General features: G+C 47.4%; 1 protein-coding gene across 1 annotated transcript in view; it reads right to left on the bottom strand.

Moving 5' to 3' along the window:
* The window catches only part of APPL2 (adaptor protein, phosphotyrosine interacting with PH domain and leucine zipper 2), a 62,014-nt gene that overhangs the window by 3,413 nt on the left and 38,773 nt on the right, over positions 1-19,828 (bottom strand). Inside the window, exons 11-20 of the mRNA XM_034756031.1 lie at positions 15,290-15,448; positions 13,473-13,661; positions 12,420-12,462; positions 12,282-12,338; positions 12,088-12,176; positions 3,785-3,943; positions 3,565-3,614; positions 2,119-2,293; positions 796-832; positions 502-642 (exon numbers count right to left, since the gene is read on the bottom strand). Coding sequence (XP_034611922.1) covers positions 502-642; positions 796-832; positions 2,119-2,293; positions 3,565-3,614; positions 3,785-3,943; positions 12,088-12,176; positions 12,282-12,338; positions 12,420-12,462; positions 13,473-13,661; positions 15,290-15,448 — 1,099 coding nt within the window. The remainder of the gene's footprint in view (positions 1-501; positions 643-795; positions 833-2,118; positions 2,294-3,564; positions 3,615-3,784; positions 3,944-12,087; positions 12,177-12,281; positions 12,339-12,419; positions 12,463-13,472; positions 13,662-15,289; positions 15,449-19,828) is intronic.

Raw genomic sequence — 19,828 nt, 5'->3', positions numbered from 1 at the left:
TACGTGTTAATTACTTATGCTAAACAATCTGTTCCACCTTGCATTTAGCTGTGACACTGGATGTATGTTTCCCAGACCGGAAGAAGAGCTCCGTGTAGCTCAAAAGCTTGTCTCTCACCTATACATATTGGTCCAATAAAAGAGATTACCTCATGCAACTTCTCTCTCTAACAGCCTGAGACTTACACAGCTACAACTATACTGCATACAACAACTTAAAGGTAGCCGTCACAATACAGGTGACAACCTTGCTTTTGCCAGCATTGCTGCTGGACACTGACTCCTAAGACCTTAGATAGTAGGATCAGCATTCACATAAGTTCCTTTCTATGTGCTTATGCCATCCCATGTCCCTCAATCATTAGATTAAGAATAAAGGAAGCCACCTGAATCTGTTTCTATAACACTTCCCCCATAGGAGGCTTCCGAAAGGCAGACTGACACTACTATTCATTTTTTTAAAAAACTGTATAAAAATACAATATAAACCAATCACAAGACCTTTTCGCCTTCTGTGTTGCTCTCAAAAATATTCGCACTCATGGATTCTTCCCCCAGAGACTCGGTGACACGGACCACAAAACCAAGCAGTCTCTTGTTATCCTGATGGGCAGCAAACTGCGTCACACTGGCAAGTTCAAACTGAAAAAGCATATTAGAGAACTTTAAAACTAGCAAAAGCTCAACTAGGTTGGGAGACCAATCCTCTCGGGGATTAAATGTTATCAGTGCAGAGGGAAACAAAGAGATGTTGCAATTATTTAAACTTTACTATCAAGATGAAGAATTACTTACAGTTGTTCGTGTAACTTGGGTTTGAGGATCTATTAACCTGCAATTATAAAAAGTTTTAAGTAAGAATACTGAGCACCTCTGTAATGACATCGGCCATATAGCTTAAACCAGAGGTTCTCAAACTGGGGGGTTGGGACCCCTCAGGGGGTCGCAAGCTGTCAACCTCCACCCCAAACCCTACTTTGCCTCCAGCATTTATAATGGTGTTAAATATATAAAATATTTTTAATTTATAAGGGGGGGGGGGTCACATTCAGAAGCTTGCTATGTAAAAGGGGTCAGCAGTAAAAAAGTTTGAGAGCCACTGGCTTAAACCTTTTACAAAAGAAAGAGGGTCATTATACCTATTTAACACATGGGGAAACCGAGGCACGCACTTGAACTGATTTGCCTAAAGTCTTGCAGTAGGTCAGTGGCAAAGCCAGGAATGGAATTCAGCTCCCCTGACTCCCAGCCCAGTGCCTTTTGCCATGCTGTCTTTCTGATGGCATAGGAAACTTGGAATAGCCTACGTGCCATGAACTAGTACTACACAGGTTTGTACTTGTACATTATCAAATTAATAAAAACACCCAAAATAAAGAGAGAGAGAGAGAGAGAGAGAGAGAGAGAAACCTGACTTGTGCATTGGCTCGCCTATCTGAAAGTTTTGATGGGGAGGCAGCTTTGACACTTATTTAAAAGCAATAAAAACTGGACAAGTGACCTATTTTGCAGTATTGTGTTTCAAATTCGAAGTGAAGTAGGAGTGTCTGCACAGAGGCGATCTTTCTAGACCTCTCTGCTACTGTTCTTGAAGTAACATGCAGCCCTGCTGCATCCTGAAAGTTTGGATGGGATGATTTCTAACTTGTGTGAGACAAGAAAGGACCCACTTTAATGTGAGTTGGAGTCCTCTACAACAGCAAGTCCCAGGAGCTGGGGCCCACCCAGGTCAGGAGAAACCCCCAATTTCAAACTTTTAGATGATACCAGAGCAACTTTGGGATTTGTTTATTGCTAGAACTTAGTCTCACTCTAAAGAGATCTGAGTGGGGGGCCCAGTCATTGGTCTGTTACAAAAGGCAATGGTTACAGCGTGGATGCTATAACCTCCTCCACTGTAGTGACACAATCGGCTTTATAATTAAAAAAATTATGCCTGTAACAATGGGGCTTTCCCTGTTCAAACTTTTGTTATTTTGTCTGTAGAGATCCATATGTGTAAATCTCCTACCCTTTGGGGAAACAAAGGTGGCGTATTTAAAAACACCCTGTTGCCTGTAGATACCTCAAATGGAAAACAGAATAGTAGGGCTGAGTGTGTTAAGAATTTTACTCTACCTGAGACTCTTGGTGGTGACCATTAGATGGGATTCAGTTGTACGGAAGATGTTATGGATGGCACGAGCAGCCAACACTTGCCTCATAGCTTCATAAATCACCTCATTTGTATCATCTGACTGAACAGCCATAGATCCTAAAAACCGAACTACAAACATCTGCTGCAAGAGTGAATCTGGAATACAAAGCAGTGGGCTCCTGTACTACACTGATTCATGACTGTGTTCAGAGTTATCAAATATCTAATTCCTACCAGAACTGTTCTGAAAAACTATGGTCAATTACTGGGTCCTAACTTGGGATAACTGTGCCTTTCACATCATTTCCTCTTCAATCATATTCCCTGTTAGCCAGGTTTTAGTCTGACCCAGCTTTACCAAATGCTTGGACTGCGTGCAAGTGTAACAAATAAGAATTACAGCAGACAAATATATATTACATTTTGTAACTGATTAATTTTTTATTGAAGTTTTTTTCTTTTTGACTTGTAATACCACCCTTGGTCTTTCTCTCACCGCTGCTCCAGCTCTGGGATGGCTGTTTTTTAAGTAATTGGACTGACTCTTTATTTATCACTCTTAAAAACTGTACAATAATTCTGCATAAAGCCTCCGGTTCTAATCTCATGTGATAAAATTTCTGTTTAAAATTCCTTGCTTATTGCATACTAAGCTAAGTGCCCATCTCCATCACAAGCTCTTATTTACTATTTGTATTATACAGCAGCACCCAGAACTGTAGGGCCCTACCAAATGCATGGTCCATTTTGGTTAATTTCAGTCGTAGGATTGTAAAATTACTCAGTTTCATGGTTTCAGATGTTGACATCTGAAATGTCACCGTGTTGTAACTGGGGGCAGGGGGCGTCACTGGGAGGAGTCGCAAAGCTGTTGTAAGGGGGTCACGGGATTGCTACCCTTGCTTCTGTACTACTTCAGCCCTGGGCTCTGAAGGCAGCAGCCACGGAGCTTACTGCAGTCGGCGGAGGTGGGTCTGATTCCTCCCCCCCACCCCCCAATAGTAGCTATACAGGGGAAGAGGACGTTCCATTCCTCCCCAGCCCTGTCGGGACTAGCAGCTGGAGCCTGGTGCATGGTAGGAGCTCCCAGCTGGGGCATCCCAGCCCTACCCTTTCTCCCCCTTCAATAGCGAGATTTCATGGTTTGTGATGCGTTTTTCACAGCCATTATTTGGGTAGAGCCCTACCCATAAGCCTTAGTTGAGATCAGAGGCCCCTTATATTAGGTCAGCGTTTCTCAAAGTGGGGGTCCCAATCCAAAAGGGGGTTGCAAGACTATTGCAGGGGAGGAGCGGGGGGGCCTGAGAACAGCGGCTGCTGGTTGGGCACCCAGCACTGGGCTGAAAAACCATCTATAAAGCTGTTAATACTCCTATACGTATGCTTGTGACTATTACTCCATTATAATGAGCCAAAAAAGTGTTTACCTTCTTCATCGTTCTTGCTGTCTTCAGATTCTCCAAATGGGTTTGTGCGCCTGAAAAATATTTTTAAGAAAATCTAATCACATATGTGCTCAGAGCAGCAGATTGATTTTATGAAAGTTCTCATTATCAGTTTGAATGATCATACACAAACGTTGTAAAGGGAATAGCCCTTTCCTCTCAAACCGTTTGGTCAAATTTGTTGAAAGTTAGCTGGCTGTACCTGCCACCTCTGTTTTGATCCAAGAATTCAGTTGCAGGAAGTACCATGTCAAACTGAATCGGCGTTCCAGGTGCTATTAACTCTGTGCAATCGGGTTTGGTGGACTGTTCTTTAGGGATGATCTTGTCACTCTCCATCTCCATATTCTTCACATTCTGGCTACATTGAAAATGGAGAAAGGTTTTGAATGAAAATGTAATGTCATAACGTTGGAAGGAAGACAGGTTTACACCAAATCCCAGTGTTCATTGCCCCCAATAAGCAAACTGCAATATTAACACGTCACTGAGGCTACTAACTGAATTTCTCTTCCTCTTCATCGTCATAAATAAAATGACTTCCTAGTGGAAAGAAATGTTGCTACATCCGAAAAGAAGGGGAACAAATTCCAAATGTGCTGCAATGCCTGCTCTTGGTTACATGTTACCATGGTGAATGATGTGCGCACCACTGCCTTCTATTGGTTATAATCAGAACTGCGCCAGTGTATCTGCTCAAGTATTAGAGACTTGTGTTTATTGAGCAGAGAGGATCTGAGCTGCCTATCTGTGAAGTCCTGAATGGCAAGGGAATGGACATAGTGACAACCACCAAAGTTCCCAGAGGTCACAGATTTGGTACAATACTCAGTGGAAACTGTGTGTTCTTCTTCGAGTGCTTGCTCATATCCATTCCATTAGGTGTGTGCGCGCCGCGTGCACGATCGTCGGAAGATTTTCTACCCTAGCAACACCGGCGGGTCGGCTGTGGAGCCCCCTAGAGTGGCGCCCTCATGGCGCTGAATATATACCCCAGCCGACCCGGCGCCCCCTCAGTTCCTTCTTACCGCCCCTGACGGTCGTTGGAACTGTGGAGCGCGGCATAGCTGATCTCCACTCTCCCTAGCTTCATTTGTTATAGCAGTTAGATAGTTTTAGTGTTTATAGTTAAATAGTTAATAGTTGTAAAGTTGTTATATTAGTTCAGGGGATTAAGGGGGTCTCTCCCCCTTTTTCTCCCCCGGCACCGGGACCGGGCTCATGCCCAACGCTCCCGGCTTCAAGCAGTGCGCCTCCTGCGCAAAGCCTATGCCCACGAGTGACCCGCACGACTCCTGTCTGAAGTGCCTGGGAGAGTCCCATCAAACAGATAAGTGTAAGATCTGTAAGGCCTTCAGACCTAGGACCAAGAAGGAGCGGGACTTTCGGCTCCGGCAACTCTTAATGGAGGCGGCACTGAGTCCATCCACTACTCAGGCCCCGGCACCTAGCGCCTCGGTGCGCAGTGCCCCGGCGGCGCCGGCAGCGACGACCACGCGAGCGGCGTCGGACAAGCCTCCCCGGCACCGGACCTCGTCGGCACCGCAGGTACAGCAAGTGCCTCGGCGCCGTTCGTTATCCCCAGGGCATAAAAAAGCCCATAAAACGGGGACCACCGTGCCGAAGACGCCGGCTCCCCCAGTGCCGGGGGTAGAGCCGCGTCCGCCGGTGGAGCACCGGAAACAGGTGCCTCCAGCACCGTCGACTCCGGCGCCGAAGCCGTTGAGTCCGGTGCGGACAACGTCTCCACCGAGACCGGCGGTGATTCAGTGCCTCCCGTCGACTCCTGAGGCCTTCGAGGCGGCGAGAGACTTGATAGCTCTCACGGAGCCGGCACCGCCCCAACCACCGGCACCGACGGCACCGACGGCACCGTTGACCCGCCCGATCCAGTCGAGGGGGAAACCTGCCTTGTTGCGCCCTCCATCGCAAGGGCTGGAACCTCGGCACCGATCCAGGTCCCAAAGCAGGTCCCCACGCCGCTCGCAGTCCCGGCGCCGAATATCAACTCGGCACCGGTCGTACTCGCGGCCAAGATCATCTTCGCGGCACCGCTCGACGTCTCGGCACCGGTATGATCGTCGGCACCGATCAACGTCGAGACGCAGTTCTCGGCACCGCTACGGTCGACGCTCGACGTCGAGAGGCCGCTCCCGGCACCGGGCATACTCCAGGTCCTCGTCGAGGTCCAGATCCGACTCCCGGCACCGACGAGGTCATCGGCACCGGTCACGGTCCCGGCACCGGTCGCCGGCACCGCGTGGAGATAGAAGATCTCCGGACCGGCACCGTGCGGCACCGCAGCCCACGGGATTGGTCCCGACTCTCTCGGCACCGCCATGGCCATCGAGATCGGTGTCTCGCTCCTCAGAGGACCTGTCGAGATCGGCATACCCTCCTCAGGGGCAAGCCGAGGAACAGGACTTGGGCCATTGGCAGGGGATGCCGGAGGACCATTCCCATGGCCCATCTCACTGGTCGTTTTGGACCCCGTGGGCGTACCACCAGGAGCAAGGGGCTCCAATTCCCTCGACCTCTCGCTCGGGTCACTCCGTGAGAAGGGCCCCGGAGTCCACCATCTCTCGGCCTCCGCCAGGGGACACGGAGGCTTCCGTGTCCGTCGCACCTGACGCCCTGGACCCAGACGCGGGTGATGCTCCAGCCCGGGAACAGGGAGACCAGGACCGGCCCTTGGATCCGGTTCCACCGGAGGCATCTTCCTCTTCTTCGCCAGACGAGGCAGTGGCGGGCACATCCTGCACAGGCCCTCCTCCGATAGATCTTCGGGCTCACCAGGATCTTCTGCGCAGGATGGCCCGTAATATGGACCTGCAAGCGGAGGAGGTAGTGGAGGTACACGACCCGATCGTGAACATCCTTGGAGCGGATGCCCCATCGAGGGTAGCGTTACCCCTGATCCGCACGATACAATCAAATGCGGATACGATATGGCAAACCCCTGCCTCTATTCCACCCACAGCGAGAGGGGTGGAAAGAAAGTACTTTGTCCCGTCAAAGGACTACGGGTACTTGTACACCCACCCACAACCGTGTTCCCTGGTGGTGGCATCAGTGAACGCACGGGAGTGCCACGGACAGCAGGCGGCAGCGCCTAAATCAAAAGAGGCCAAGCGCCTTGATTTGTTTGGCCGTAAGATTTACTCAGCCGGTGGGCTGCAACTCAGAGCGGCAAATCAACAGGCGCTCCTGAGCCGTTACAATTTTAACTCCTGGAACTCTATGGGGAAGTTCAAGGAGTTGATTCCCCAAGAGTCCAGGGAAGAGTTTGGGGCCATGGTAGAGGAGGGTAAGAAGGTGGCTCGGACCTCCCTACAGGCCTCCTTGGACATAGCGGACTCGGCTGCGAGGACCATGGCCTCGGGTATCGCTATGCGGAGGATCTCCTGGCTTCAGGTTTCGGGTTTGCCTCCGGAGCTGCAGCAAACCCTACAGGATCTCCCCTTCGAAGGGCATGGATTGTTCTCGGACAAGACGGACTCTCGCCTACAGAGCCTCAAGGACTCGAGAACAATCATGCGCTCCCTCAGGATGCATGTTGTGGGCCCTCAGCGCAGGCCATTTAGGCCGCAGCCTCAGCGCTTCTACCCCCCCCCGCCTCGACAGAGACAAGACTCGGCCCGGAGGCGAGGACGAGGTGGTAGGAGAAGGTGGACCGGCCCTCAACCTGGTCAGAACCAAGGGCCACCAAGACCACCTTCAGGTCATAGACAGAACTTTTGAAGGTGCGGTCGAGGACGGCGCCCCAGTCATTCCCCAGGATCCAGCCCCCTCCTTTCGGGATCGTCTCTCCCACTTCCACCGTGCTTGGTCCCTTATAACTTCGGACCGTTGGGTCCTCCGCACGGTGGGGAGGGGATACGCTATCCAGTTTTCTTCTATCCCCCCCTCCTCCCCCCCTTCCCCGTCCCTCTTCAGGGACCCTTCTCACGAGCAACTTCTTATACAGGAGGTTTCTACGCTCCTGGCCATGGGGGCCATAGAGGAGGTTCCGATAGAGTTAAGGGGCAGGGGATTTTATTCCCGTTACTTCCTGATCCCCAAGTCCAAAGGAGGTCTGCGACCCATCTTGGACTTGCGCGGACTCAACAAATTCGTAGTAAAGTTGAAGTTCCGCATGGTCTCTTTGGGGGCCATTATCCCTTCCCTCGATCCTGGAGACTGGTTCGCCGCCCTCGACATGAAAGACGCATACTTTCACGTTGCAATCTACCCGCCTCACAGACGCTTCCTGCGATTCGTGGTAAACACGGTGCACTACCAATTTGCAGTCCTTCCCTTCGGCCTATCCTCGGCCCCAAGGGTGTTCACGAAATGTATGGCGGTCGTGGCAGCGTATCTTCGTCGGCAAGGGATACAGGTGTTCCCGTACCTAGACGACTGGCTGGTGCGCGGTCGCACCAAGGAGCAAGTTCAAGCTCACGTCCACAGAATAGTGCACACATTCAACGAGTTGGGCATCCTACTCAACAAGGACAAATCCACTCTAGAACCTACCCAGAGAATACAATTCATCGGCGCAGTTCTAGACTCCAGACGTGCACAAGCCATCCTGCCAGACAACCGCTTTGGCACCATCACGAACCTCATTCAAGGGCTCAAGGCCTTCCCAACTACCACGGTGAGGTCGTGCCTTACCCTGCTGGGTCACATGGCTTCCTGCACGTACGTAACCAGGCATGCCAGACTTCGGCTTCGCCCACTTCAAACCTGGGTGTCATCAATATACCGTCCACATCGGGACAGCCTGAACATGGTAGTCACGGTCCCGAACTCGGTCCTGGCCTCCCTCACCTGGTGGCTAGATCACAATGTGGTCTGCGAGGGGATGCCATTTCACGCCCCACAACCCTCTCTGCACCTGGTCACAGACGCGTCATCTCTGGGTTGGGGCGCCCATCTCAACGAACACCATACCCAGGGCCTGTGGACTACACCCCAGCTAGCCCTGCATATCAATGTTCGGGAACTGATGGCGGTACGCCTGGCGTGCCAGGCATTCCTCAATCTCCTACGTGGCCGCTGTGTGCTGGTTCTCATCGACAACACCACGGCCATGTTTTACATCAACAAGCAAGGAGGAGCACGTTCGTCAATTCTATGCCAAGAGGCCATTCGCCTGTGGGACTTCTGCATCGCCCACTCGATCCATCTCACGGCATCGTTCCTCCCTGGAGTCCAGAACACTCTAGCGGACCGACTCAGCAGGTCCTTCCAAACGCACGAGTGGTCTATCCGTCCGGACATCATACATTCCGTCTTCCAGAAGTGGGGGTTTCCCCAGATAGACCTGTTTGCATCCCGAGACAACAGGAAGTGCCACATGTTCTGCTCCCTACAAGGTCGAGCTCCGGGCTCCCTCTCGGATGCGTTTCTCCTTCCCTGGAAAGATCACCTGTTTTATGCCTTCCCTCCGTTTCCTCTGGTCCACAAGGTACTGCTCAAATTGCGCAGAGACCAGGCACAGGTAATTCTGATCGCTCCAGCGTGGCCGAGACAACATTGGTACACCACACTGTTGGAGCTCTCGGTTCAGACACCGATCACACTTCCATTATGTCCGGATCTCATATCTCAGGACCACGGTCGGCTGCGTCACCCCGACCTGCAATCACTCCACCTCACAGCGTGGCTGCTCCATGGTTCACCCAGGCAGAGCGGCAATGCTCGCACTCTGTCCAACAGATTCTGCTGAGCAGTAGAAAACCCTCAACACGGACCACGTACCTGGCCAAGTGGAAACGGTTCTCCTGTTGGTGCGAACAACGAGCCACGCCCCCGTTGCAGGCACCCATTCCTCTCATATTGGAATATCTCCTCTCCCTAAAACAGCAAGGGTTGGCGATATCTTCAATCAGAGTTCACCTGGCTGCTATATCAGCCTTTCACCCGGGGGAACTCGCGTCCTCGGTATTCTCTAACCCGATGGTCGTTAGATTCCTCAAGGGCTTAGACCGGACGTACCCACAACAGCGTCAGCCCGTCCCGACGTGGGACCTCAACCTGGTTCTCTCCAAGCTCACAGGTCCTCCATTCGAACCACTAGCCACCTGTTCACTCTTGTACCTATCCTGGAAGACAGCCTTCCTCGTAGCCATCACCTCAGCAAGGCGAGTTTCTGAACTCAGGGCGCTTACATCCGAGCCCCCTTATACAGTTTTCCATAAGGATAAAGTGCAGCTTCGCCCACATCCTGCCTTTCTCCCCAAGGTGGTTTCTCCATTTCATATCAACCAGGACATATTTCTCCCGGTCTTTTATCCCAAACCACATGCCACTCGCCAGGATCAACGTTTGCATTCCCTGGACGTACGCAGGGCCCTGGCCTTCTATATTGACCGCACAAAGCACTTTAGAAAGACGACGCAACTCTTTGTTGCAGTAGCCGACCGAATGAAAGGCTCACCGGTCTCCTCACAACGCCTATCCTCCTGGATTACGTCTTGCATCCGGACTTGCTATGACCTGGCAGGTGTCTCAGCACCGCACCTCACCGCTCACTCCACGAGGGCCCAAGCCTCCTCGACTGCTTTCCTGGCACATGTTCCGATACAGGACATTTGTAGAGCGGCGGTTTGGTCATCAGTCCACACGTTTACAGCTCACTATGCACTAGTGCAACAGTCCAGGGACGATGCTGCATTCGGGTCAGCGGTTTTGCACACAGCAATGTCTCACTCCGACCCCACCACCTAAGTTGGGCTTGGGAGTCACCTAATGGAATGGATATGAGCAAGCACTCGAAGAAGAAAAGACGGTTACTCACCGTTGTAACTGTTGTTCTTCGAGATGTGTTGCTCATATCCATTCCAAACCCGCCCCCCGTCCCCACTGTCGGAGTAGCCGGCAAGAAGGAACTGAGGGGGCGCCGGGTCGGCTGGGGTATATATTCAGCGCCATGAGGGCGCCACTCTAGGGGGCTCCACAGCCGACCCGCCGGTGTTGCTAGGGTAGAAAATCTTCCGACGATCGTGCACGCGGCGCGCACACACCTAATGGAATGGATATGAGCAACACATCTCGAAGAACAACAGTTACAACGGTGAGTAACCGTCTTTTTTATGTAACATTCGTCCCTGTTCTTCCTCCCAGAGTTCCTCAGGGTGTGGAACTGCTTTTGAATTTCCTGCAACTGCAGAAATCCCCTACCGATATTTAAGCTTATTTATTTTGATAGCAGAATCTTGATTTTCTGTTTGTGCACAGAATAACGCAGAGCTAACTCTCTGCAACCCAACTAACATTTTTCCTCCATGTAACAAAATTCAATGCAGGTATTTTCCCTAGTTATTCATTATTAAATCATCCAGGGCATCGTAAAACTCTGACCAAAGTAAAATTCCCACCTCCTGAGTGAAATGGGAAAGCAAGTATGCAGTGTAGTTGTAGCTGTGTCGGTCCCAGGCTATGAGAGAGACAAGGTGAGTGAGGTAATCGCTTTTATTGGACCAACTTCTGTTGGTGAGAGAGACAAGCTTTTGAGCCACAGATATTCTCATCCACCTTCTCTTTCTCATTTGACTGGCACTTCCTATGGCTTGTGGGAGCCTATGAGGTCCCTAAGGAATCACAGTAAACTGGGAAGGACTAGTTTTTAGCTGGAGGTCAGTATTGGGTGAAAAAAGGTGAAACCTTTGAAGGGTTAGAGATCAGATATGCACAAGCCAGTAAGAAATACATAAGCTGGAAAAAATCACGGCAGGACTGTATACAAAACTCATACAGAGGTTTTTACCTACTAACGTTTGATAGAGACACTCTACTCTAATTTGCTCTATTTTATTTAGTGCTCTGCTTTTAGGGTCATGCATTCAGAGCATGAATATAGTCAGTCTCTGCAGCTGGCTTTGGACCCCAGTCACAGAGACTGAGGAGTTCTTGCTGGTCAAGAGGCTGGATTTCTCAAGAAAAATTCAATGGAAAACGTACGTTTGTTTGTTTTTTACATCCAGGTGCACGCAGCTTCATTAACAACCTCTATTTGGGGATAGAGGCTTTAACAACTGACTTGAATGGGTCCAGGATCAGACCCAGCGAAAACTGCTGGTTTCAGAATACACACAGGAATAGGGCAAGGCAGTCTACATCAAATTTGTATGGTGACAGCACTCAAGGGCCCCCAATTAGCAATCAGGACCCCATTGTGCTGGGCACTATACAAGCATATAATAAAATTGTCCCTGTCCCAAAGAGTTTACAATCTAAGTACTGTGTCTGTTTCATGACAAATGAATAGGAGAAACCCCACCTGTACGTTAAAATTGGAAGTGGCTGGGGCCTTGATCCTTCAAGCTGGACTGTATGCAGCAGAGCCCTGAACTCATATGGGATCCCATTGCCTTCACTGGGATTCCGCACAGGCACAGGGATCTGCTGGGATGGACAGAGTTGCAGGGTCAGGGCTTCCCACATTTCTCTTGCCCCGTAAGCAGAGTCTGACTGACTGCACAACAGCACAAATCACTCATACAGAAAAGCAAGTGTTACCTGGGACGCAAACTTTCATGTTTTTTTCCGAAGCTTGTGATGGGGGTCACTGCCTGAAGGGCCGTCTGATTTAACTTGATTGCAACAGCCTACAAAACAAAATGACATTTCACCCTTACAGCAATGCTATGGGTCCCTGTGCTACACCAACAAAGCAAGTTGGAAAGAACAGAAGAAAACAAACAAGCTCTCACCTCTGGATTGTCGGTGAGATAGATCTGCCTGGAGATGTTGTTGATCGCACATATCCACTGTAAGGAGAAAAGAAACTGAACACTCCAAACTATTTAAGGGATAAGAAAGTAAAAATGTTAACCAGTGAAATATTTTACCTCCTCATATTCTTTTTTACTTTCTGCTTGAAGGGTTATCCCCCTAAAAACACAAATACATTAGATTCATGTTTTTCTTGTATCATAGTTATATTACATGCACTCACTCTCCCTGCACACAGAGACAGTTTCAAGGGGGGAGACTCAATCTCGCAAATTCATCTTTAACTACTGCGATTCTATATCACAGATAAAGCTGTAAGAAAATCACAAGCCGTGATTTCGCTGGGGAAACCGCAACTTTTAAACACACACCACAACTTTCTATAGCTGCCGTGAATTTGAGTGGTGTTGCGCCAGGTTGCAATACCACTCACTCAACTTTGCGAGCTGCTGTGCAGGATTGCAATGCCATTCAAACCTGGTGCAACTGCCCTTCCGTCATGCTGGCTTTGAGAGCCAGGCAGGACACACGGTGTCCCTTCTGTGCTGCTGCCCTGCTCGGGAAGGCAGGCTGCGTACCTTGGCAGAAGGTGCTGCAGCTTACATGGTGGTGTACCTGTTTCTATTTTTGTGTGGTACTTGAACTGACCACACCAAAACCACAGCTTTAACAAGCCACGGCTGCAACTTTCGCACCAAAAAAATCCTGACTCTGTTACAGCCTTAATCCATAGGGTTATACTGGATACCTGGCTCTGCAGCTAATGAAGCTTTCACAGCACTCTGAGGTAGGCAAGTCGGTATTATTCACATAGAGAACTGAGCTATCATAAATCTACAGAGGCAGTGAATGTCAGAGCTGGCATTATTCTGGAGTACCTGACTCCTAAGTCCTACACTCCGGCTACTAAATTGTGCCTCTCTGTGAGCAGCCAGCTGTGTGAATACCCTATTCCTAAAGGAATTCATCATTAATGCAACATGCGCACTTCATTTAAATGTGCAAAAATATTCTATTTCCTGTAGGTCAGCGTTATGATGGCAATCCAGCTCAGTTCAAATGGCTGTCACTAGGGAACTGTGTTACCACAACCATTAGGCATTCTGAAACCCCATCTGGTACACTGGACATGATTGGTTGCTCTCTAACAGAAAACTTGTGACCCATACGATTTTCCTGTAGGAGTGGTGATCTGAAAGCAATATCGTCTGTCTTCACAGTCCACTGCCATTACAGAGCAGTTATCCAGGTCCTGAATCAGTCCTCCAGCTACTGCTCCCCTGGGCTGGCACATCAGGTTTCCCCCTTGAGTGAAGAAATAGAGTCTGTCCCAGGTTGTAGTCACCAGGCCTGTTTTACTATAGGAAACACACAGTATTAAGACCAGTTAGCACAGTATTTCTAGTTAGAAATAACCCCAATTCAATTCCTGGATCAGAAACCACCCCCACCAAACTTTGAGCAGGTCCTGCTGCAGATGCAGGGCTGATCCTTATTGTCAAACATGGATCTTTGTAACTTGTAAGCTAAATTTCAACAAACACGTCAAAGACACCCAACCACAACGGAGACTCATCCCCAGGGCAAGCTGAAGGGTTACGGAGCAGTTGGTTTTGAGTGATCAAGTTTAAAACGAACAATCATTTGCAATATTTCCTAGCTGCGAACAGCAGAAGGTTTAGGGCCAACAACTGAGATGAGGCTGCATGGAATGTTACTGTACTCAATAAAAAACAAAAAAGATACAGTAGAACCTCAGAGTTATGAACACTTTGGGACTGGAGGTTGTTTATAACTCTGAACAAAACATGATGGTTGTTCTTTCAAAAGTTTACAACTGAATATTGACTTAATAGCTTTGAAACTTTACTCTGCAGAAGTAAAATGCTGCTTTTAACCATCGTAATTTAAATGAAACAAGTACAGAAACATTTTCCTTACCTTGTCAAATCTTTTTTTTTCCCCCCCATTTAACAGTACTGTACTGGCCTTTTTTGTTTTGTTTTGTTTTGTTCCTGTTGCTGCCTGATTGCAAACTTCCAGTTCCAAATGAGGTGTGTGGTTGACCAGTCAGTTCATAACTCTGAGGTTCTACTGTACTTCTCAGTGATCAGGAGCAGCAGAAATTTCAACACAAATGGGCATAAATTTTGAAAAGTTACACTTCTACAAGGAGACTCTTATATTGAAAGTACATTCTTCTATGGAGTCATTTACACGATGCTGTAACCCATCTCTTACACTGCTGTTAAACCGTAACATTTGTAATCCAGTTAACTAGCAAAAACTGTTCAAATTAAATGGAAACTGACATTTAAGTTATTTCAAAAACACAATAATCAGACCCCATCCACCTCTGCTCCTCTCCTCTTCCATATCCATAACTCCTGCTGAAGTCAATGGGAGGGTTAGTAAAAGAAACTCTGCAGGATTGAGCTCTAGTGGGGTACATGTTCAACGCTATGGACCTGGTTTCTCTGTACCACTCTGATGGTATAAAGGGAAATTTGTGGTGAAAGCCCTAAAATCCAAAATCTAGCTCCTCCTTGTAAGCAGTATTGCATTTTCATTAGCCCATAAAAAAGAGAACATCCTGATCCCAGTCTCAGAGGCTCCAATGAGCTGCAGACCTCAATCCAACATGACATTTTATTTTTAGACACTCAAATGCACGAATTCAGGCCTTGTAGGTGAATTCAGGTAGAGGGAAAACCAATTAGTCACAAAGAGGAAGACTTTCAAAAGCCCATAAAATGTCTTAGGCTCCTAAATCCCATTTTCTAAGGTGATTTAGGAACTGAAAGGTAAAATTTTCAAAAGTGCCTAAATGATTTAGGAGTCTTAATCCCACTGATTTTCAATGAGATTTGGCCCTGAAATCACTTAGGCGCTTTTGAAAATTTTACTCAAAGAATCTTCATGGTAGAAATAATGCAGAAATCAACCACCAGTCACACAGACAAACAAGGTGGACTATCTTTCTTACTTTCTAAGATTAAGGTAGCCAGCCTTCTGAATAAGGTTTCTGTTGATTGCTGGTGAGGTGACATCAGAATCGGGGGTGTAAACAGACTCATTAACTGAAAGCAAGTCCTGCTGGGATACTCTCATGGCGTCAGCTTCAGCATCCAACTCTCCCTGTATGCTGGAAAAAATCAAACCCATTTTACTGTCAGTCAGTTAACCCAGGGACACACAACGTATCGTATGCTACTGTGGCACAGCTGGATTAAATGCACAAAAGGTGTTTACACACGGTTCCCTGCTGGTTTGGAGTAGTGGAAAGAGAAAGTGATTTTTACATGGATTTAAATAGGAAAAATAGTTATAAGAATACACATGAAAGGATCTCTATGAGCACTTGGTCAATGAATACAGGAAGGAATGGAGAAAGAGATGAAGATTAAGGAATTGTTCCCAGTAAATTAATCTGGGATTACAGAAACAAGATGTACCTGCAAAGGAGACATTGAAAACTTGTGTAACACAAGTAAAGCTGTGTTTTTAATTTGGTAGCGACAGTATCGCCAGGTTCTTCACTTGGTGTTTGTCCTGAAATTCTGGTGTTTAAGAACGTGTGTGCTTGGCAGCTAGTTTCCTGTAGGCATGCTGTACAAACACATTTACTGTATTTCTACGAAAACAGCATTTACTGTGAACATATTTCAAACAGTACTGTGTTTTTTCTTGGAATGAGTACTGTTTGCACCAAGGATGGCAGTTTTCTTCCCCGAACATTATAAAGGAGAGTGATACGGAGAGAGGAGATATGAAAATGACCAAAAAGCATGATATGATGGCAGGATTATTTTCTGTTTGTCACAGGAACAGCCAAGAAAGGGGCCCCATTGTGGTAGGCACTGCACAAACACAGCGTAGTACACGGTCCGGGCCCCAGAGAAGTTATAATCTAAATAGAGATGACAGGCACAGGGTGGGGGAAGGGGTGGAATACACAAGCAGATCAAGCAATGTGATAGCGGCAAACAGCATGTTAGTTCCCTTATTTTGGGGATGGGGGGGTTGAGTGAGCAGTTTAGTTAGAAGGGGATAAGCTACATGGAAAGAAAAGGGAAAGGGCTGAGGGGGACAGGGCAGGATAGTGGAGTGAAGCTGAGGTGAAGAGACTGTGAGGAATGTGAAATGCTAAACATGAACCGTGAAAATCAGGCTGGGTTGCTTTGTTTTTCTGAGACACAAACAAAGCTTCAAGCAGCCAAACAGCATTGTGCATATGCGTTGTGATTGAAGCTGAGCAAACAGATGCAGTCATTAATACTAAATCGGTATGTTCCTAGTAATGTTCCTGCTGGGCTTTATAATAATGTGTCTTGGCTTTCGTAGAACTCGTTTGGTTATTTCTGAGAACTGCGTGATTAACTGGAGTTCCTGTCACTGAACCACTGATTAGTTGATCAGAGCCTTTCAACAGTGTGCTACCCACTTTCAGAAATGCTCTGGTGGCAGCTGTCAGCATACAGAAGGGCAGCAGAGTCCTCCCATCAGTCACACGGGCCTGGACTCAAAGGGCCAGATTTTTCACCCTTATTCACACTGAGTTGACTTCCATGATTTACTCACCTGAGTGTTATTCCATGTGAATATGGTTTGCAGAATCTGACCCAATCTGAAGCTGCCACAACTGTCTTATCTACAAAGGTCTTGGAGGAACAATACAAGGAATTGCTACTTAAGGAAACACAAGTGATTTGGGGCTAAAACTCAGGTTCCCTTTTTTAGTAGGGGCTCACAAAACCTCTTACAAATAGACTTTTTTTTTAAAAAAATCACTGTAAACAGGAGGGGCAGAGTGGGCTCAAACATTCCCCTGCATTACTGGAAACCCTAACCCCGCCGTACTGGTTAGTGCATGAAAACCAGAAAGTGACACAGACTAAACAAAAGTCTGAGCATTCTAGATTCATTGTTCAATATTAAAGAAATGGAAAAAGGGAATTTGGTAGCATAAATCTTGAGAAGTATGTTAGACTTTAAAAATTCTTTCTATTGTAACACTGTTATCGGAAACACCAGTAAGATTTTTTTTTTTAATTTCTATTTTCCTCTTGACAGTGTCCCTTCCATTGCAGTGAAGTCAAGTCTTTCACTTTTGTAACAAGTTTAAAATAATAAAATCTTCCACCTAGACATGATTTAGAAAGCAGACATGGTTAGAATTAAACAAGCAGAACCCAAATCTGTCTTCACATCCCTGCGTAACTCCCATTGTGGTGAATGGTAACTGCAAAAGGGTCTCAAAGTACAGAATTCAACCTGGAAAAATAAAAATACACGGATGCAGCAACAGACACACTACAGTGCTGTACAAACATGGATCCAGTCTCTCACTATTATGCATTTTCAGCTTTGGAGTAAATTCACATTCATCGATGCTGCCTGTACTAATGTGAAAAGAGAGCTAAGAGGTCTGTGTCATTGAACGCTAGCAGACTACCTCTATACTGTCTTTTTAGTCCTAATGCTTGAGCCAATCAGAAGGCAACATTAACTGATTTCCGTGACCTGATGGACCAATCAGACATACTATTAGACCTTAAGTCCTGCTTCTGCAATGCCTCCATTAGCAGCTCATATTTGGCCAGGCATCCCTCCTGCCCAAAGAGCCATTCTAGGCTCAGTGAGAAAGCGATTGTGGGTCTGTATGCCCTTCTGTGTGGTGCCGGCCATTTTGAAAAAGCCTTAAAGACCGACAGGGTAAGTTTGATGATATTCTTCCCCAGTTATAAAAATAGTGGTTAGCTAAAAGTGAGACACGATGGGCGCGATCCCCAGGTGCACCACAACAGCATTCGGCTCATCTGGGGAGAAGGGGAACATAGGTGACTTTACGCCACCTTCCTGCACCCTCTGATTCCTGATGCTGGGGTCTGCCAGCTCTATTCTGCTGAGAATTCCCCTAGTACAGGCTAATCCTCAGAGGATCAAAGCAGCAGCTGGAGATGATGTTCTAACCACGGTGTCATTCTAAAATAATGAACAAGGAAGGTCACTGTTTTCAGAATAGGAAAGAAGAAAGCAGTTTAATATTAAGACCAAGGTATATTATGGAGCACTATTAATAACATTCAGGGTCAAAACGGTACCTATTTAAGCCTGTCTTCTAAGAAAAATGAACAAAGAGGATCCCTTATAATAGGGTTGGTTGCTAAAATGGGACTTTCAATCCTTTGTGGCCTTCTGCTGTTTTGGTAGCTGTTGCTGGGGACATGGGAATCTGTAAACACCAAGTCGACTTCTGAGCTGCAGAGGCCATCAAATGGAAAAAGGAGGTATAGCTATACCTGACCTATGCAGCTGTTACTCTGATTGTCCTAACAAGTAAAGGGGTGAGAGCAAGTTCTACAGCTAATAGAATTATGAACCCGGAATTACAGAGGAGGGTCCCAAGACTTGTGACATTTCACTCCCCCTAGAGCAAGACTGTGGCTAGATGGAATGAAGAAAAAGTTCTTCCTTTTTTCAGCAATGGAAAGCGGTTTTCAAAACATAGGCTGAAGATATTAGACCGAATAGTCAGCCTTCTGTATCTGGAAAGGTGCCTCGCAAGGACGATATGCTAGAAGACATTCCCCTCCTTTCAGAAAAACTATAACAGCACAAAACATCGGATTTTTCTACTCACTTTTCCAAGCCCTCCAGGAGTTACTGACTGCACCCAATAGATGGCAAGGAGAGGCAAGAGAAGGAGGTATCAAATCGTTCTGTCACTTAGCTTACAAAAAGAGAATCATCTGGACCTGCACATATAATTTATGCTTATTGCAATGTCTGGACTTCTGCTGGCTGGGATTCCCTCACAGCTTGTGTGTGAAACTTCTGAATGTGTGAGGCAGCAGGAACGCCTTTAGTGCCTCCAAGACATAACAAATACTCAAAATAACCCCACAGCCCATACGAAATATGGCACCCATAGAGCTGGCGACTGCCTACCTGAGCCAGACAGCAAGCTGCTTCAACTGCATTTGGGGCCAGTTCTTCCATTACTGAGACCACAACCCTACACTTGATCTGCTGCTTGGGAGACTAAACGTTATAGCTCCTGTAGTTGCTGCTGTTCTTTTGAGGGTCATAGCAGTGATAGTAACCTGGATAAAGAACACTGCATTTTAGTCCAGGTTAGGCAGGATCTGACTGACTAAAGGCATATTCATTCTTACATAAAAAGAACAGGAGTACTTGTGGCACCTTAGAGACTAACAAATTTATTAGAGCATAAGCTTTCATGGACTACAGCCCACTGTTGCATCCGAAGAAGTGGGCTGTAGTCCACGAAAGCTTATGCTCAAATAAATTTGTTAGTCTCTAAGGTGCCACAAGTACTCCTGTTCTTTTTATGTAAGAATGAATATGCCTTTAGTCAGTCAGATCCTGCCTAACCTGGACTAAAATGCAGTGTTCTTTATCCAGGTTACTATCACTGCTATGACCCTCAAAAGAACAGCAGCAACTACAGGAGCTATAACGTTTAGTCTCCCAAGCAGCAGATCAAGTGTAGGGTTGTGGT

This window comes from Trachemys scripta, chromosome 1 (assembly GCF_013100865.1).
Source record: "Trachemys scripta elegans isolate TJP31775 chromosome 1, CAS_Tse_1.0, whole genome shotgun sequence".
In the NCBI taxonomy this organism is placed as follows: domain Eukaryota; kingdom Metazoa; phylum Chordata; order Testudines; family Emydidae; genus Trachemys; species Trachemys scripta.
Note: the sequence above shows the minus strand (reverse complement) of the source record. Positions and strands in the feature narration are given on the sequence as shown.